Raw genomic sequence first — 21,595 nt, forward strand, 5'->3', positions numbered from 1 at the left:
AAATTGGAAACACATACATTCTTAAAATGGCTCTCTGCCAATTTATTATAGCCACAAACACGTCACGTCCGTAGCTTTAATAAATAGGCAAAGATCCAATTTAATCGTGTTTAGTTTGTATTTTCTCAAATGACTGCACTGCTTCTGTCCCTTATATTAGCTATGGAAAGCATTGTGGTGACAGATTATTACTTTATCTTTAGCTGCTTTATTTACAATGATGTATTGTAGGCGCAATTATAAAATTGTACTGTGTATACAGATGAAGCCATGCACCACTTGCCTCTCCTCTTGTAAATTTGGCATTTAACCTGGAAGTGCTTTGTTTCTGAGAATTCCAGATCTGTTTATTTAAAGTAAAGACAGCAGTTAATGATTAATCCGCTCCTCTACTAAACACCAGCAGACCATTGGGCCAGACAGTAAAGCATGATTCTTACCACTGCTCGTTCCTAAATTTTCAAATTCTACGCTAATGATCCCATATTATTTGTGACTGCTGGAGAACAATTTAAGTACGCTGAAAAGAAGGCAAAGACAAGCTCGGTAAGTGACATTAAGCACAAGATTTTGCTGGCAGGAGTACCAGTGTACGTAATACAATATAAAACTTCATATACACAGCAACAGACTTAAAAGGAACATCTCATAGTAGAATGTTTTTACAGAAATACAGTTTTTTGGCTTATGCTGTAGATTTTGACACTGTCATAATGGATGGAGTCATCTGAAAAATGCAGACCATTCTAAATATAATGCTTAATATAGCAAATATATGCAGCCAAATGTTTCAAAATGTATAGTTTAATCTTAGAGCATTTTCTTAAATATTAAAAGGAAAGGAAAATCAATTTCATGGAAGCAGGCTGAATAAAATGAAGAACGCTTGTGTTTTTTAATTGCACATTGCTTGGCTCTCTTTTCCTTTGAGGCAATGACCTTTTTTCCAAATATTCCATACAAAAATCTCCAGCAGCTTCTGTTGGAATAAAAAGTATGGCAACTTGTCGTTATTTTCTCCTATCTGATAATGTGGAATGTTACTTCACAAAAACAAAGTTGATTATGAAAATATTTGCCTTGAAAAAATGAAGGTGAAAGTTACAAAATTAACAAGACACGTCTTTTAGTATCAAATCTTGGAGGTGTTTGTATGTTTTGTATGTTACCAAGTTACAACACGATAAAAAATCATTTTATTGCAATGTAAAAGTAAGATTGTCTTCTTTATGTTCTGAAGATGGGTGTGTGTACAGAGCAGCATGGAAACCATAGGCAGATTATCATCTACAGGGACCAGTTAGTTGTTTTGGACTGGAGTAGAAGGGGATGGTTCACTCATATAATGGGCGGCAGTCAAATGTTCTTTAGCTGTTGCCTTTTAGAAGTGAGACTGTTGATCATGTGACCACTGAGCAACCCTGGCATTATTTATAATACTACATGTGTAGTCCATTGGTATCCTGACTATCAGAAGCTCTACAGTCTGATTATCAGTTTGTTAATTTCCAGTAAATATTTATATTACTTTTACAAGGAAATGGGAAAAAACAATATTCCACTAAGTTTTTGCAAAGCACAATTCGTTTTTTTAAAAATTTGTAGGGTATAATATTAACGTCAATATTTGTAAAAAAAATAAGACCTGATTAGGTATGTGCTTTATACTTTAGGAAAAAAATTGTTAAAACTAATAAATACAAAATAGGTGTATAGGAGTCTATAATAGGTGTTTTTTCCCCATGGGAATAATAAGTACACACACTTCCTCCATCTGACCATCCCTGTAGACCTATGTAGATTTATTAAACCTCAAATTTATCTGGTCAAGGTTTTTAAGGGGAAGACTCAATTTTTTTGGGGGGAAAAACCACAAATTTTTAGAGATGTATTGTACCCCAAAGCTGCTAAAAATCTGTATCCGAAAAAACTCCATTTCAAACCTGTAGAAGTCATTGCACTGGATAATCTGATAAAATCGGGGTTTTCGTTTGATAATCCAAAAAAGTCATGTTTTCGCAGCACAAATTCGGTAAAGTTGAATTTTTTGAGCATCGATCGTACGATCTGAATTGACGCTCGATTTAGTCACGTCCCTCTGATTTTTTTGAGAACAGTTATTGATAAATGAGATCAAATCATGGAAGGGAGTTTGGTTGACTTTGTTTTCATAAAAAACTGAGATCACTTTGAGTTTTAGTAAATAACCCCCTTAGACTCTTATGACAATGGCACATAGGAGTTTTTTCTTAATAATAAAGCACACTATTACAAATTGTTAGTAGCACAGAAAATGGTTATTAAATGGTATTGACATACATGGAATTCTTGCATCTGTTTTGGGTTCCTTAAAGAAGAAGCAAAGGTAAAATCCCTGGGAGGGGTTGCCAAACATTAGGCACCCCCCAGTGGTTATAATCACTTACCTGATACAACGGGCAGTGCTCCTGTTAGTGGAAAACTGTGCTGGCCTAGGATACTTCTGTGCCAGCACAATGGGCGATCTTTTTCTTTCGCTTATTTGTTCTTCAATGACCCTGGGAAGAAAAGTGTGCTGTTGAATGAAATGGTTGCCTTTTTGTTAGGCGTTTTACTTTACTGTGCACAGGCCCGGATTTGTGGAAAGGCCACCTAGGCCCGGGCCTAGGGCGGCAGGATTTTAGGGGGGCAGCATGCTGTCCAACCACACCCACATTGGTTCAAAAACACTGGGGATGCGCAGAAGATACAATAATTTTGTAAATTTCCCGTGCCCAATCCACGTTGCTTAGGTCCCGATTATGAAAATTTGCATGAATAAAGGGGGGGCTCGGGTGACGAACGGCAGTGGGCCTAGGGGTGCCCGCTATGTAAATCCGGCCCTGACTGTGCAAGAGGATCACTCTGTGGTGCTCATACAGAAGTAGCCCGGGCTGGTGCAGTTTTCTGCTAACGAGCACTGGGCTTGGGTAACAGGTAAGTGATTATAATTACCGGGGGTGCAGAACATTTGGTAGCCCCATCAATTTAACCTTTCCTTCTCCTTTAAGGACTACATTTTAAGTTGCCCCAAAAACATGGTGTAAAGGCACTGTAAACAGCCCCATTATACTTCTATGTATTGCATTTCCCAAGGAGAACTCGTAGCACCCTGAAAAATCATATGAAAGTTTTCATAGATAAGTAAAATGGATGAAAGAATTAAACTGTGAGGCAAGACTGTCAAGACAAGGTTATTTTTTCTGGAAAAAAAGTATCTTCCTTGAGGACATGATTATGGACATAATATAGACAAATATCAGGGGACCTTTTTACCCATAAAGATGATCCACTAGCACATGCACTAGTCAGGCAATTCCAAAGTAAGTCTCTGAGATTGCTTTTCTGGTGCTTTAACACTATGGTTTGGGCTACTTAAAGACGCACTATTTAAAGAGCACTAAACAGCACTGTGCACCATTTTTTCTTGGAGGTTGACAGGTTTTTATAATGGAAACAACACAATTTAACTTGTTAGGCAATGAAGCAGGCCATCTCACTAATAAATCAATAAGACTTGGAATATTGAAGTTCTCCTGGTAGATTCCGGTGGATCTGATCACCAGAAATAGCAGCTGAACATTAGGTGGAACATATTGTGTTTCGATATTCCAACCTGGCCTTGAACTTTACCTGACATTTCAATTCTGTTACCTTAAATGGACAATAAATGTCCACATTAGATGTCTTCACTCACCAGACTTTTATTTTAAAGCAAGTTAAGCAAATATGAACAGAATGAATGACTTGACTGTTAAAATAATTTCCTGCAACATATGTAGTAGCCATGCAATTGATAAATGCAGTATAGTAAGTAACATATGCCTATATCTTTTGGGTGTGTTTGGTTTCAGTTGCTATATACAAAATATATAGATTTTTATAGGTTATTGGTGGAATTTTTGTTAGCTGTTGTTGCTTTAAGGGTATATATATACTGTCTCTAAATCCAATTCCTTTGTTTATCCTAGCTCTCTTCTTCTCTTCTAGTCGGTACTCCAAAACAATTTAAAAAAGATCTAAACTCAGGAAAAATTAACTGATGGAAATTTACTCTGAGTATTTCTCTGAGCACATTTGGATATTTACATGTATATAATAATAACTTTTCATAAAGATAAAGCCCACTGATCTCAACTCATATTCTTTAAAGGAAGAAGCTAAGGGTTTGAAGGAGTTATCTCACAAGTTGAAATATGCCAATTAATTCTGCTAGATAGTAATATTGGTAGAAAATGTGGCTGTTATATTACAAAGTACAGTTATGGGATCCTTTTTCCAAAAACCCATTATACAGAAAGCTACAAATTACAGAAAGGCCATCTCCCATAAACTCCATTTTAAAGGAGAAGGAAAGGTTAAAACTAAGTAAGCCTTATCAGAAAGGTCCATCTAAATATACCAGTAAACCCCCAAAGTGGTGCTGCTCTGAGTCCCCTGTCAAAAGAAATACAGTATTTCTTTCCTTCTATTGTGTACACATGGGCTTCTGTATCAGACTTCCTGCCTTCAGCTTAAACCTCATTGCCCTGGGCAAGAGCATGCTCAGTTTGCTCCTCTCCCCCCACCCCTCCCTTCTCTACTGTAATCTGAGCCCAGAGCAGGGAGAGACTCAGGCAGGAAGTGATGTCACCCCACGTTAATACTGCAGCTCCTATCCTAAACAAACAGAGAGTTTCTAGAGCTTTTTACTCAGGTATGGTAAAACATTCTACAGAATAAATATAGCATTCTAGCTTGCACTATTGCAGCTAATCTATTGGCAATAAAATGCCTCCGTAGCTTTCCTTCTCCTTTAAACAATTAATCAAAATTTTAAAAAATCATTTGCTTTTTCTCTGTTATAATGAAACAGTACCTTGAACTTGATCCTAATACTCATTATCCAGAAACCCCCAGGTGCAGAGCATTCTAGATAACAGGTCCCATACCTGTAATAACATTAAACATTGTTGGTGTAAATTCATCACTTTTCATGAAAGATTACCTTTATTAAAGGGATACTGTCATGGAAAATCTGACACGGGGTTAGACATTTTGTCAATTTTCCAGCTGCCCCAGTCATGTGACTTGTGCCTGCACTTTAGGATGGAACTACTTTCTGGCAGGCTGTTACTTCACTTACTTAATGTAACTGAATCAGTCTCAGTGGGACTTGGCTTTTACAATTTAGTGCTGTTCTTAGATCTTCCAGGGAGCTGTTATCTTGTGTTAGGGAGCTGCTATCTAGTTACCTTCCCATTGTTCTGTTGTTAGGCTGCTGGGGGGGGGGAGGGAGGGGGTGATATTACTCCAACTTGCAGTACAGCAGTAAACAGTGATTGAAGTTTATCAGAGCATAAGTCACATGACTGGGGGCAGCTGGGAAATTGACAATATGTCTAGCCCCATGTCAGATTTCAAAATTGAATATAACAAAATCAGTTTGCTCTTTTGAGAAATGGATTTCAGTGCAGAATTCTGCTGGAGCAGCACTATTAACTGATGCGTTTTGAAAAAAACGTGTTTTCCCATGACAGTATCCCTTTAAGTAAGGGTAATAAAGACAACAGAAGATCAATTTATTACTCAAGTTTTCAGAGAAAGAAACGTCAAATAAAATGAACCACAAATCTCTTAACAATATTTTTGATGAGAAAATGGCAATTATATGTATCTGTGCATTATTACTGCTTTGTGTGCTTCAGATGAAAAGCAGAAATAGAAAAAAGTCTACTAATATGCAAGAAACAATTCTGTATAATCTGTTGTCTGGAATGTTATATGTGCAGCATTAAATGTAAGTAATAGATGTCAGAGATGTTTAAGTTTGCTTGTGTGATATGCTACCACATCTGCTAATTATGCTAGATTCAGTTTTTCAGAGTTTAGTTATCACCAAAAAACCTAAACAACTGATAAATGAATTAGAACTGTCTTTGAAAATTGCACAGGCTTGAGAAGAGAAGAGGAATGATTGGAAATTGCTATTGCAACATAGGATATGCATCACATGGCAGCCTACTGAAACACATACATGGGAAACAGGTCAAGAGAGTTGAACAGTAATTGACATTAAGTAAACATTGTGACAAATGGCTCCTGTAAGATTATATGTATAGCAAAGAATTGTTTTCAGTAAGAAAAGATGTATTAACATTACAGAATCCATGGAAATTTTTGCTACTGTAAGGGCAGAGACACACGGCCAGATTCAGGGAGATTAGACGCCCGGCGACAAATCTCCTCTGTTTTCTGAAGTCGCCTGAAGTTGCCTCACAAGGAAACTTCAGGCGACTACGGAAAACGAAGAGCTCCGAGTGCCATCCCGTCGGCAATTTAGATTCTAGCTGCTGGGAAGGCAGGGGAATGTAGTTCGGGGACAGTGACGTAACTAGAGGGGGGCGGGCCCTGGCGCGGGACGCGCAGCCGGGGCCCCCGCCCCCCTCCGTACACCCGGAACCGCCCGGGAATCAGCACGGAATTCATGGCACGTGAGCTGCCGGGGGGCCCTGGGGGGGGTGCGGGCCCTGCCCCAATCGCACCCCCTGCTCCCCCGGCAGTTACGCCACTGTTCGGGGAGATTAGTCGACCCGATGAAGAGGAGATTTGTCGCCGGGCGACTAATCTCCCCAAATCTGACTGTGTGTCTCTTGCCTAAATAATGAAAAAAATGACAACCAAAAATATACCTCCCAACATTCGAAAATTGGAAAGAGGGATAAAAAGTTGTGCCATACATAGCGCAGGAAAAACATTTTGACCACAACCATTTTGTGGCCACTCCCCCCCAAATACTACATCCATTTTACTAAATTTGGCAGGTTATGCAAAGTCTGAACACATCATGTTTTATGTGTTATTACAGTTTTGCTAATAAAGGTAAATAGCTAATAAAGGTAATTGATGCTGACACTTAAAAGCTACTCTTCAAAATAGAAACATAAATTAAAGGTTATGTTGATAATTTATGGCTGATAGGGCTGCTTTTGTAAGTAATTGTTATTTGAAGTTTCTAAACCTGACTGTTTTGCCAACCTGCTGTCTCTTCTCAATCTGTCAATCTGTCAACGGATTACTGCTTCATAAATATGTCAGCCTCCCTCATAGAGTAACATGGGGAATCAGTAATGTAAAAGCATTGGGTTGATACTCTTATGGCAAAATTATAAATAGCATGCAAAGACAATGTTATTATAGATGCGGAAAAGAGGTTTAATTTCTGCTGTCAGTATCTCTATAAAGGAGAACTAAACCCCCTTGCTAATAAAAACACCTATCCCCTACCCTCCATAGTCCCCCCTCCCTGCTCCCCCCCCCACACAGGTGTTAATATCTGTAAATGCCCCTAAGCCTGTAATCACCCCTCATTGCAGAGTCAGAGCAGCGGAACTCACGTGTGCCATCTTCCGGCGCTTCGGTGATCTTCGGGTATTCTTGCAGCGCTTCAGTAATTTTCGTCACTTTTGGCGCATGCACAGTTATCACAAAGCAGGAGACTTCTCCAACTGTGCATGCGCCCATACGGTGCTTACTTACCGAAGATTAACGAATCGCTGAAGATGGCCCCGGTGAGCTCCGCTGCGCTGACTCTGCAATGAGGGGTAATTACAGGCTTAGGGGCATTTACTGCTGTTAACACCTGTGTGGGGAGGGGAGCAGGGAGGGGGGAATATGGAGTGTACGGGTTTTTATTAGCAAGGGGGTTTAGTTCTCCTTTAAGCTGAAAGTCTTGGTACTCACAAGAGACCTGCTTATCTTAAATAGTTATAATTGTATCTTTGCTTATCTTAAATAGTTACAAATGTATCTAAGGCTATAGACACACAGGCTGTTTTCAGTGGCTGATCAGCGGCTGTTGTCAGCCTGAGTAATTTTGCAGGCCAAGAGAAGCAGATCTGCGCAGCACCCCTGCTCCATTGATTTGAATCTGATCAGCCTGTGTGCAGTCACACACAGGCTGAAGTCAGCCCAATTAAGCCGCTGAAAACAGCCTGTGCATCCATAGCCATGCAGGTGCTGAGTATTATGGGTTCTCTGCCAAAAAGCCTCTCATTTAATTCTTTTAGAAACATCTAAATTGTTTTAGAAACATCTTTTTCTGGTGTCTGTGCAGGAGAGGAAAAAGAAACTCGTGACATTTCATTAAGGAACTACGACTTCGGGCTGAGCTGTCAAAATTGGGGCTGTCCCGCGGAAAACAGGACAGTTGGGAGGTAAGCAACAATGGCAATTCCATATCCTGATTGGTACACAGTTGAAGTTTTATGTGCAAGGGATTTTTAAAAATTAACTTTTATTGATGTCATTAATGGAACTAATTAGAAAATCAGTTTTACATCTGCAGATTTCCCACCCCTGCAACGAACCCCAGTGGAGTTGCTTAAATGTGGGTTTGGAAGCACATAGCATATTAAAGGGGTTGCACCTTTAAAGGGCAAGTGAACCCCAAAATAAAAATTTGCCTCAAAACATAATTCTAAGCAAGTTTCCAAGATAGATTTATCAAAAAATGTCCAATGCTTTTAAAGTTATTTGTAAAAACAATTGCTATTGAAAGCAGCATTTGCCGAACTCCTGGTTGTTACTTTTTAAACAATGTTGCAATAGTCTTAGTTCCCTGGGAAAGACAGGTCTATTAATCAGCTGCCTTGTCTTATATTGTATCAACAGTCTGAGTCATCAGGGCAGAGAAAAGAAAGGGACAGACACTGCTTTCAACAGCAATACATATACAACTAACTTAAAAAACTGAAAAAATGTGTAATGAATGTATATTGCAAAGTTGCTTAGAGTTATGTTTTCTTTTATGAGGCAAAAGTAATTTTTTGGGTTTACTTTCCCTTTAAATTAACTTTTAGTATGAAATTAACTCTTAGTAGTGAAATTTTGAGACAATTGGTTCATTTTTTTATTATTTGTAGTTGTTGAGTTATCTAGCTTTCGGGAATATGAATAGGAAAGGCCATGGATAGAATGATAACGATGAGTAATAACAATTAGCAATAACAATACATGCGTAGCCTTACAGAGCATTTGTTTTTTAATGAAGTCAACTTGTAAAGTTGGACAGACTTGTACCCTCACTACTGAATAACAGGAATATTGGGTTATGACTTAAAGGAACAGAATCACCAAAACATTTTACAGTAATTAATATTGTTAGCATGCACTGAAAAAAGCTGTGTGCTTGCTTCACAAAGAACAGTAAACATAAGCTGCTGGTAGCCATGGGGGCAGACATTCAAACTGGAAAAAGGAGAAAAGGACAGGTTACATAGCACATAACAGATAAGCACTGCCCAATACAATGGTGTTTTATCTGTTATGTGCTATGTAACCTGTGCCTTTTCTCCTTTTTCCAGCTTGAATGGCTGTCCCCATGGCTACACAACAGCTTGTTCATTACTTTGATACAATTCCAGTTTCAGTGTTCAGTGTTACTGTTCTTTTAATTATGTGAAAGGTAAGATTTGGGTGTCATTGTATAAATGTGTATGAATTAGGACTGTGACCAGGAATTTGGCTGTGACTGTGTTTGCTAATTGCATGACTTTTTTTGCGGGTAGCAAACTTCCTTATGTGCCATTACCCTTATGGTATTCTTCCTTCAGTTAAAACACCCATTTAAGCCACAATTGTTAAAAAAAAAGGCAAGGAAAGCTGTTTTTCACTATTAAGTAGACAACTCTAATGCAGAGGAATGACCTTCAGACTCTTTATACCGAGTTTTTGTACCTTTCTCTGCATCAACTGGAGCTTTTTTTAGGGATTAACTAAACACTTATTTGAGCAAATGGTTGAGCTTGATGGACCTTGTAACTATGTAAAAGATCTCATCTGAATATTGTCAACAGGTCTCACCTTAAAACATCTTTGAGACTAAAAGCAATTAAAGCAATAGGTGTCTGCAAACATTGCAAAAAAATGGTAGTTGCTTTGACACATATAATTCATAACCAGAACACACTGAATGTTAAGTTTTATCGTAGAAGTGCAAAGGGGTAGTTCATCTTATTATGTTATAAATGGCTTATTCTAAGCGCCTTTTCAACTGGTCTTCATTTTTTCTTTTTTATATCATTTTTGAATCATGTGCCTTTTTGTTCTGGGTCTTTTCGGTTTTCAAATGGGAATCATTGACAACATCTAAAAACAAATGCACTGTAAGGCTACAAATGTATTGTTATTGCTATTTCTATTACTTATCTTTCTAATCAGACTCTCTCCTATTCATATTCCAGTCTCTTATTCAAATCAGTGCATGTTTGCGAGTGTAACTTGGACCCTAGCAACCAGATTGCTGAAATTGCAAAAGGTAGAGCTTCTGAATAAAAAGCTAAATGACTCAAAAACCACAAATAAAAAAGGAAAACCAGTTTTCTGCATCAAAATTAGAAAAGAGAATTATTATTAAATAAATAAATAAATTATTAAATAAACTAAGCCAGATGTATGCAGTGCAGACATGAGTTGTTTTAAAAGATCCTCTGACATTCATTGACCTGCTGGTTCTGGAGTACCAAGGCTCAAGCATGCCATAGGGCAACTGCAGAGGCTCCCTTCCAAAATGCAAAACCAACACTCCCAAATATGGCTCAGGGCCAGACCTAGGAGTAAGCAGAAGAGGCAAGTGCCTAAGGCACAACGCTGGTAGTGGTGGGGTCACTAAGTACAAATCCCTTCTGCCAATACTTAGTTTGGTTTTGGCCCTGGAGAGGAAAGACAACACTTGAACTGGGAACTGATGAGGATTAGATGCAGTGGTACGAGGAGCAAGCACTGGCATTATTGCACACACAAAGTGATTAGTGGGGGTGGGTTGTGTTGTGGTTCTGATCTTACTCTATCTACTCTTCCCCTTTCATATTTGTTACCTCAGTGGGGAGTTTGGGTGACAATTGAGAACGGCTAGACTTGGACAATCCTGCAACTTGGCCCAGAACTGCCCCACTCCCCTGTACCTGGCATAAGAAAGAGAGTGGAATTGGCAACTACCATGTCTGGTCTTTTAGACTGTCTGTCAATAGCTTTCTGGTGGCGATCACTAACCCATAGAACCAGATTTACCTGCAGGAATGATTTTTATTGGAGAATTCTCTTGCGCCTCTTGGGATGCATATTTCACTTTTTAGCACAACTCGTCATCTATATCATTTATATGACTGTTCGACTACAGAATGCTGGAAGTTGTAGTAACATTTCCATAGACCAGTAACATTTGGGTTGATGGATGGTTAATGCCCTTTTTTTTATAAATAAAACCAAATGTTTTCATTTCAGACTGATTTGGACTACTTAATTAATAAGTCAATTTTCTCCCTGGTCTTTTTTATTTCTTATCACATTTGATTATTTTTTTCCATAATATGTCCACTCGGTGGCATTAATGTATCTATTAATAATTATTTATAAACAATTTATATGTTTTTTTGTCATTATAGGGTCTGTGTATAGTTTTTATTTCAACTGTTAAAAATTCTGGATGGAATCTGAAATTGATGAAACGGGATACTCTCAACTCTCGTTAGACTCTGCAATTTCTGTGCTTGACGCCTCTGAATTCATTGGTAAGTTCACAACTCTCTGGCAAAGATACTGTAGAGATATGCAGGATTTTAGGGGGTGGCATGCTGCCCAACCACACCCACATTGGTTCAGAGACACTGGGGATGCGCAGGAGATACAATCGTTTTTTTTAAAATTCCTGTGTGTCCAATCCCAATTGCTCTGGTCCCGATGATGAAAATTTGTGCGAATAAAAGGAAGGGGATGGGGGCGACGAACTGCAGCGGGCCTAGGGGTGCCTTCTATGTAAATACAGCCCTGCAGATATGCCATCAAAAATGGAACTAAAACATGGAGCAACTTCTTTGTGCAACTTCTGGGATATTTACCAGTGCTGTCTCTTGGTACACCTTCTCACACCAGTGCTTGTGCCTACCCTTTGATATAAAGTTACATAAGGGTGCTGGAAAACTATGCTAATCTGTCCCATAGCTTTTGGGACATATTTACATTTTTTACTGCCAAATAAGTAAACCATGTGTTCCAATAGTAGCATAACATACTTTACACTCATAGGTGAATCTATGGTAATAATGAATATAGGAATTTTTTTACACCTGTTAAAACACTGACTAATCAAACATTCGTTTTGCAACTGAATACGTTTTCTGTGCTGTTTGACATTTACAGCCTGACTCATTAAGGTGCGCTGATTTTTTTTTCTTGTTTTTAAAGGTGAACCTTAAAGAATTTCCAGATAATATAAAGTTACCGAGTCTGTACAAACATTAGAGATTACAGTGTATAGTGAGGCAGAAATCAAATTAACAGCAACTGTTTGTTTTCCAACCTTTGGATACGTAGATAGAGGAGCTTTGTTAACCAATGGTCACCAGGTGTAACTGATGGTGGGCGATGACCCCAACCATTGCATGGGTACAAAGGATGGAATCTAATCTAGCATGATTATGTAGGTATATTTTCTTCCAAGGACCCAAGAATACAGACTCAAAAATGATTACCTGCATGAATTCCAAATTGTTGTCCAGGATGTCTGCAATGCTGCACCAGTATCTAGCTATCGGAGGGCATGTATTATCCGACTTCTGACTCATGGATATAAGTAACAGCAGTTACCAATTGCTTCTTCCGAGTTCTCTAGCATTAGATCATGAATCTTGGTGAGCCAGTGGGCTCTTGATAGTTCACATGGCTTAGGGTCACTGGCTTGAGGGAACTGGAAGAGGCTGTTGGGGCTATTTTGCACCATCCTGAGGCAGTCATCCTATGCCACACATTTTCACCCCCACGCTCACCAACGGCCTGAAGGAGGAGCTGCATGTCTTGTGCTTTCTACATTAGAAGAGCCAAATTTCCAGTTTATAAAGTGGAATTTTGAGTCTTAAAGTTACCAGGGGTGCCCTTTTGGCACTCCTGGAAACCTGCCTCTTGCCAGGAGCGGCCTAGAGAGACTGCATTCTAGTTTAACTACGAATATGTAGAATCTCCCCAAAACAGAGAAAGCATCATCTGATTAGTTGCTATGGATTACTAGACATGGGCAAAATTTGTGCCTTTCATTACTTCCATATGTACCCATTTCCATACTGGCTCAAAAACTGCCCCCTCATGGGCTGACAATCCAATTAGGTTTTAGAATATCAAAAATGATCTTTCAGTTGATTCTTTTCTATGGATGTGACCTGATCTAGTCATACATTTGCTTCTTGCATGGCTTTGCATTTCCTATTTTGGAATCAGTGTTATTAACACTAAATCTTACCATGATGGACAGCACTGGTACTTAGCTGCTAGAAGCCAGTAGCCCAGATTCACTTAAAGTGTGTATTTCTAGGTTTTGGAAGTAGTCATTTTATTGTTTCTTAAAAATAACAAAATATGGACTAATTCAGAAAATGAGGAAACAACTAGGTGGCTAGTGGTGCGACAGCCCAGGGACCACCCCCTCATCCCCCCATTGGGCCAGAAAGACATACAGTAGCTCTACTAAAATCACTAATAGCCTGGTCCTCTTTAGGGATGCACCAAATCCACTATTTTGGGATTCAGCTGAACCCCTAAATCCTTCGTGAAAGATTCGGCTAAATACGCTACTGTATCTGAACATTAATTTACATATGCAAATGAGGGCACAAAAAGGGTGAAAGGGAACCATGTGGTTAAAATTTCTTTATTTCCTTGTTTGCATGCCTATGATTAAGGGAATGTTTCCCGTAAGGCGATGCTGTTATCTTAATGTTGCAATAAATCCCCTCAAACCTATCCGGAGTGCCGCCTGATTTGCTTATTGGGACTTACATGATGGATTTGGATTTGATTTGGCCAGGCACTTGGTTTCAGCCAATCCGAATCCTACTAAAAAAGCCCGAATCCTGCTTAAAAAGCCAGAATCCTGACTGTATCATGAACCAAAACCTGGATTCAGTGCATCCCTAGTCCTCTTTTTATAAATTTCATTTCTTTTGTACTACATCAGATGAGTACTAAAAACTCACTTGCTCTGTTTATATTTGACTCTTTATTCTTCATTCCATCTGATCTTAGTCAATAGCCTTGAATATTTTTAGTTCTATCTCTAAACACCTCAACAGCACTATATACTGTATGCCTTTCTAAATATGATTACAGTAAAATACAGGACTGCACAGATAACACAACCCCAATATAAGGCAAGAAGACTGAAGACTTCTTTCATTAAAATAAGCAAAGTTTTGGCCTGCCATTATTACAATGTAATTGGAGGATTGTAGTTGCGGCCAATAGTGGACTTAGGAAAGGTCTTTAACCCTTGAAAATATGCAATGGAATGAAGGAGGATGTAGTTCAGCTCTATATATACGTGGTGCAACAACAAGCTGTGGAAGGTTTATGTACCCTTTAAATCTTGTACCAGATCTACAGGATCCTTGAATCATGCTACATATAGAGTAACCCACGAAAAAAGATATGCGCAACCTCTCAAGGCACATGAGATATTTTATTCCACCTGCATATTTCACTTGGTAAAAAAAAGTGCTTGAAAACCACTCCTGTCGTTGAATGTTATGCAAACTGTCTGAAAGTGCCAGTACCGGCGATTCTCTGCCTTGATCGGATTGAATATCTAATATGCTTCTAATTGTGCCAGTATGAAGTCACTATTCCCAGAATTGAAAAGAGGAATGAAAATGCTTTATAACATTTTATTTGAGATGTTAGGGCTCACCTACTAAGCTGTGACAAAGTGGAAAAGAAAAAAACAGGAGCAAAGCACCATGTGCCCAAAATGCACCTTGCTATGACTGAGTTGCACCAATTCTGGAAGTACAAAGAGTTGTGTTTCTTTCTATATGTGGTGTTGTATGGGTGGGACATTCAAATTCCTACCTTGTACATCAGAATCTTCACAGCAGGAGATCCAGGGGATAGAAGGCACAAGGATGCCTTGCATGTAAAGCCTTCTAATGGCAAACATTAAATACCAGATTCTGTTTTGCCCATCAGTGATGCGCTCAGAAACTTAACTATAGAAAATAGAAATTAGAAAATTAACTATAGGCAGGCGTACAAGTGCATAGATTCTTTGCCACCACTTAGCCCTCCAACTCTAGTGCCCCTGCCCAAAGTAAATGAGCAATACTTTGTATTTTTTTGCTTTAATTTAGACCCGTGATCACCCTATCTACTTGTCAAATTCATGGCGGAGATTTCCACATTTGGTTTCCCACATGGATATTATAACAAATATGAATTCTGCTCTACAACTCATAACTAGATACCATTTACCTGTAGTAGATGTTGAAAAGAACTACCACTTACCAAACTGTTGCAGTATATAAAACTGTGACACTGCAATTTGCCCTGGGGTAATTTATGTTAAAAATAAGTTGGATCACTCAGTGGGAGGCTGGGGTTAACTGTTGAGCATTAAAATGTATAATTTAATGAGGTGCTAAAGGAATATTAAGCCTAGGATAGAAAAAAATGTGTATTATCTGAGGGCAAAAGGGATCACTGAGAATCATAGGGGCAGATTCACTGAAGTGGCTAACGCTAGCGACTTTTTGCCAGCGTTTCCATCCACAGCGACATCGGCAATTCACTAACAGGTGCAGGCGCCAATTCGCTGGCGTAAGAGACCACCGCTAGCGTTCGTTCGCACTCTATCGCCAGGTGACTTTTCGCTCTGGCGAAAGGTCATTACTCCGCAAATTCAGTAAAGTGTGGATTTTACTGAACGTTACCTCTTTCGCTAGAGTTGACTTCGCCACCTCAAACCAGTTAAAGTGCTTAAAAGAAGCTACATCTTCCTCAATCTTCTGCCACTTACATCATATCCTGTGTGCCGAAAATGCATAAAAGTTCCAAAAACGCTGGCGACTTTTCCTTTTTTGAATTGCCTGCAAATCTCCTGACTTTTTTTGGGTAACCGGTTTTCTCCAGAAATGTCATAACATATGGAACATTCATTTTACAGTGGGCTCATGTGTAGGACCTTATATTAACTCTCTTGTCTTTATTAAAGTTCCCTGGACATGTATAAGAAAAAAGTGGTAAATTCAAGCATTTTGCACCAACAATTATAGTAATTATGGTAAAGACCTCCATACAACTTTAAATTACCTGCCGTATGCAAATTGACCTAAGCGAACAACGAATGCTAGCGCATCTTCCGAAAAAAGTCGCTAGTGTTTGGCGCCCAGGGCGCAACTTCACATATCAGTGAATTAGCGTAGTGGTAGTGAATTCGCGCCTGGCGAAGTGGTGCGATGTGTGTGAAGCTGTCGCTGGCGACAATTCACCCTTTAGTGAATCTGCCCCATAGAGTAGTGATCATATGTGAAATTATGCTTGAGAAAAAAAAAAAGATATTGATGCAGAGATTATACATGCAAGTATTTACAGTATGCTGCAATGCAGCCAGGTTAATCAGTAAGCTACATATAACCTCTGTTCAGTCACACCTTGACATGTGAGATATACGAGGAAACTGATATTCAGTCTCTTATTGAACGCCAAGGCACAAATTGTTCTGTTAAAAGGATCTTTATTGGAAATTCGAGTACTGTAAACAATCATTTTCAGCCTTCCAGAAGTAAAAATTTATAGGGTCGCATCTTCTTTTGATCACAGCAATGATCAGGATGAGCAAGACAAAAGGTAGGACTGTTGCTTCATTATGAAGTGGGGAGGCATTTTGTTGGGAAAAGGATTCGTTTACTAAGAGTTTAAACCTAAAGTGGAAGTTGAAAGTACTTTGTGTGTGTGTAAACTGATTGAGACTTTGGATATAATGAATTACTATGGCAGCATATTATTATTATAATATTATTATTATTTTCACAAAAATTAATTGGCTTACTAATCACCTAGTTATTTGGGGGGCTGCAACAAAGCTCAAGTGTATTTACTACAGATAGAACAGACACAGTGCTGCAGCTGCCCTGACAAAACATAAAATCACCACTGATATAATTGTAGCGTGTGCATGAATCCAGGTAGCTGGACCTGTGTCTTTGCATACATGAATACTTTTGTATGTATTTGTTACTTACAGTATATCCACTGAGCTTATGGGACCATTTTTGTATGGAACAATTTTTTCTTTTATTTGGCATAGACATTAGTGACATTGTTTAGTGCTAAATGTGACCTTTCAGTCTCAGTGTGTGATAATTCTATCCCACGTGAAGAAATTATAATAGGAAACAGGACTACAAGTGCAACTGTTCCCTCACAAGATGTTTTTAATTCCTAATTCCCACTATGAACAGAATTAATGTAAAAAAGCCTTATTAAGTATTTCCTGTGGAGTTTGTGGTACAGGTATTGGATCTGTTATCCGGAAACCCGTTATCCAGAAAGCTCCAAATTAAGAAATGGCTTTCTCCCATAGACTCCATTATAATAAAATAATCCAAACGTTTAAAAATGATTTCCTTTTTCTCTGTAATAATAAAACAGTACCTTGTACTTGATCCAAACTAAGAAATAATTAATCCTTATTGGAAGCAGAACCAGCTTTTTGGGTTTATTTAATGTTTACATGATTTTCTAGTAGACTTAAAAGGACACTGTCATGGGAAAACATGTTTTTTTCAAAACGCATCAGTTAAAAGTGCTACTCCAGCAGAATTCTGCACTGAAATCCATTTCTCAAAAGAGCAAACAGATTTTTTTTATATTCAATTTTGAAATCTGACATGGGGCTAGACATTTTGTCAATTTCCCAGCTGCCCCTGGTCATGTGACTTGTGCCTACACTTTAGGAAAGAAATGCTTTCTGGCAGGCTCCTGTTTTTCCTTCTCAATGTAACTGAATGTGTCTCAGTGGGACATGGGTTTGCACTATTGAGTGTTGTTCTTAGATCTACCAGGCAGCTGTTATCTTGTGTTAGGGAGCTGTTATCTGGTTACCTTCCCATTGTTCTTTTGTTTGGCTGCTGGGGGGGGGAGGGAGGGGGTGATATCACTCCAACTTGCAGTACAGCAGTAAAGAGTGATTGAAGTTTATCAGAGCACAAGTCACATGACTTTTGGCAGCTGGGAAATTGACAATATGTCTAGCCCCATGTCAGATTTCAAAATTGAATATAAAAAAATCGGTTTGCTCTTTTGAGAAATGGATTTCAGTGCAGAATTCTGCTGGAGTAGCACTATTAGCTGATTCATTTTGAAAAATTCTTTTTTTCCCCATGACAGTATCCCTTTAAGGTATGAAAATCCAAATTACAGAAAGATCTGTTATCTGGAAAACCCCAGGTCCTGAGCATTCTGTATAATAGGTCCCATACCTGTATTTTGTCCACCGTCCTTGTGGAGGCCTCCAGGTCTTTGAGTACAGGCTTTAGAGGTATGGAGCTGCTCTTCTCTCCAGGGCTAAAGAGCATATTTATAGAGCAGATAAGGGAAAGCTATCCACAAAATTATCCAAAACCTTCTACCAATGAACATGTTGTTGACGTTCTGTCTGCAAGTACTTTAGAACATATAGGTGGAAATTTACTAAAGGGAGAAGTGGCTAAAGCTGGTGAAAATTCTGCAGCGTTACTTCATTTTGCCACTTCGCCCATTTACTAACGAGCACTGGCATAAATTCGCTAGCAAAGGAGATAGACTCTGGCGCAACTTCGCACGCTAATGGCAGGCGAATTTTTGCACTGGTGGACGTAACTATGCTAATTCACTAATTTTTTTATTTTACTGAACGTTACCTCTATCGCCAGACTTGCCTTCGCCAGCTCAGACCAGGCGAAGTGCAATAGAGTAGATAGGACTTGGTGCAAAAAAAGTTGAAAATTTTTCTAAGTCCCAAAAACCGCTGGCGTCTTTTCCAATTTACAGGGTGATAGGCTGAAAAAGATCGTAAATTTTTTTTTGGGTACCCTCCTTCCCCCCTACATTTGCTAACATATGGCACCTAAACTATACTGTGGGCACATGTGTAGGACATTATAACAACTCTATATAATTTTATTAAGCTTCCCTGGCCTTGTGTAGTGTCATGTATTTGCTGCAGCATATACGGCCATTGTACTTTAACTGCACGTGAATTAGCATTGTCCAGTCGAATTTACGTCTGGCGAAGTGTTGCGATGTGCACGAAGCCAGCGCTGGAGAATTTTCGTCGGTTAGTGAATTTGCCCCATAATCTAATTTACTATTTTCAAAAGCTGCAAGTGATAAGGGGAGCAAAATTGAACCCCTTAGGGCCCATGAACAACGGCATTCAGAGTGGGGCACAACTCAGAGGACAGTAAGTGGAGCAACATGTGTAAAACAGAAGCATAGCACTGCCTTTGTTTATAAGTTATGTTCTGGCTGTTATGTTTCAGCGTTTATAGATTACATTTTTGGCTAACTAACTATATTAGAATTTTTTTTATTATTCAGTGCCGCTTCATTCAATCTCTTTGGATAGCTGTGGATGCAAAGGGCTGCATTTAAAGGGAAAACAAGATATACATAGCAGTGTTGCTCAACTTAAATAGTGCTTGGCAAGGGTTAAATCATGATGGGTCTGTAGTCCAGCAAGCTTTTGGATGATTTAAATTTAAAGCTACATTGACAGTAAAAAAAAATCCAAATCCTTCAGGGTCAATAGCCTAGTTGAAGCAAGAGTCTTCCAGTGAGGGGTTATTTAACTGCCATGGTAGCAAAGAAAAGCAAAATACATAGTACTAGGAGCACAGTTAGGGTTGCCACCTTTTTGAGTAATCTTTACAGCCAGAGAAAGTAGCGGGTCCACGAGGTGGAGGATCGTTATGCAAATGGCCGGGTCATAATGTCACATGGGCGTGGTCGTGATATCACAGCGGTGGGGTCATGACGTTGAGGGGCGGACCTGAGTCCTGGAGCGTGGAATTGGTAAGCTTAATTGTAGCTATAGAGGGAAGATAGGGGTGGGCTGAGGGTGCATTAGAGGCAGGCCGGGAGCAGTTTGACTGGTGAAGGTGATCATAAATTTACCAGCAGCTACATTGACGATAAATTTGGCAATAAATTACTGGCCCCAGCCTTGGCTGATATTTTACCGGCTAGGCCAGTGTAATACCGGCCAGATGGCAACCCTAAGCACAGTAAACATCTCTGATCCTGATTGGACTCTGTAAAAAAGTAGGAAAGTTTTCACCAAGTTTAGGAAAGTTTTCACCAAGTTTAGCAAGACATTGCAACCAATCAGTAGGTAATATTTAGTAGTCACTAGTCAGAGCAAACATTTTATAGGCTGCTATGGGTTACAAGGCCTAGTGCTACTTTTACTGTATTACATTTCCCCTTGTATGAAACAGAGTGTACATACAATAATACATGTTGATTTCAGACAGTATTTCTCAGGGTCGGACTGGGCTGACGGGGCACTGGGAAAAAAACCCTCATGGGTCCCGTCTGCATAGTCCCGCTCCAATGATCAGCAGCCCGCAGTGTGCACACGGGGAGTGGGGTGGATTTAGTTTGGAAGTCAGAAGGTGTCTGCCAGGAGGGCTCTTGATGTCGCAGCTGCATTAGGCCCCCAGTAATCCAGTCCGACGCTGGTACTTCTCATTTTACCCTGCCCTTGGACAGAGTATTGTAGAACAGTAAAATGATAGGATAGATGTAATCTATAGTCCATTACCTGTGATTAGCATGACAGATCTTTTATCACTGACAGCTTCTGTTCAGCCAAAGAAAGTTGCCAGTAAAAGCTTAATCGGCAAGTGATGATCTGCTGTCTATTGTTGTCTTGTTGGAAATTATACACTAGGACATTTTTTTACACAGGATATATATATATATATATATATATATATATATATATATATATATATATATATATATATATATATATATATATATATATACCTAATTAATCAAAAAAAGAGTTTCATTGGCAAAAACTGTTATTTAAAATTGTGCAACCAGAACCAGACAGTGTGCTGTACATTTGAACAATAATATGGTCTTGATTTAAGAATGCTAGAGCCTTTGAGTCAAAAAGCCATGCAAGCGTTCCTAAACTCTTGCGTGGTTTCTTCATTTGAATACCTCAACTTCCTACCAAGCTGGCTTTGGTCATGGAGGCAGGAAGCCGAGGTATTCAAAGGAAGAAACCACACAAGTATTTTAACTCTTAAAGCTGGCCATAGACGCAAAGATCTGATTGTACGAATCGAGGATTCGTACGATTTTCGGAACATGTGTGGAGAGTCCCGACATTTTTCGTCCGGCAGAGATCGGTCGTTTGGTCGATCGGACAGGTTAGAAAATTTCTGTCGGCTGCCGATAATATCTCTGCGTGTATTGCCGATCGTATGATTTTCAGTGGGAGACTGTCACTAGCTTTGGTTGGACATAGATATCGTACGATTGCTGTCAGGGGCAGAACATTGCTGATCTGTTCTTTTACTAATCTGACTGGTAAGACTTTGATCTGAATGGTTAGTGGCGGGTCGGTAGAAAAAAAGTCCGATCGTACGATGATTCATACGATCGGATCTTTGCATCTATGGCCAGCTTAAAACACCTAAATGGACCTAAATTCTCAAGCATGAAGGCATGAAGGCTTGAGCGTTCTTCAATCAGGCCCTTTGTGTAATGTATTTATATT

The 21,595-nt window shown here is 39.2% G+C and overlaps 1 protein-coding gene across 2 annotated transcripts in view; it reads left to right on the top strand.

Annotated features, from left to right (window-relative positions):
- The first annotated feature begins 391 nt into the window (after positions 1-391).
- Positions 392-21,595, top strand: part of nr1h4.L (nuclear receptor subfamily 1 group H member 4 L homeolog) — a 42,294-nt gene continuing 21,090 nt past the window's right edge. The window contains exons 1-3 of one of the 2 annotated variants that reach the window (XM_018252304.2): positions 392-546; positions 8,114-8,213; positions 11,442-11,567. In XM_018252304.2, coding sequence (XP_018107793.1) covers positions 11,483-11,567 — 85 coding nt within the window. In that variant the 5' untranslated portion in view covers positions 392-546; positions 8,114-8,213; positions 11,442-11,482. Of the gene's footprint in view, positions 547-8,113; positions 8,214-11,441; positions 11,568-16,426; positions 16,666-21,595 lie in introns of those variants that run through there. The other variant, XM_041586258.1, reaches the window with a different exon arrangement.

Source organism: Xenopus laevis, chromosome 3L (assembly GCF_017654675.1).
Source record: "Xenopus laevis strain J_2021 chromosome 3L, Xenopus_laevis_v10.1, whole genome shotgun sequence".
In the NCBI taxonomy this organism is placed as follows: domain Eukaryota; kingdom Metazoa; phylum Chordata; class Amphibia; order Anura; family Pipidae; genus Xenopus; species Xenopus laevis.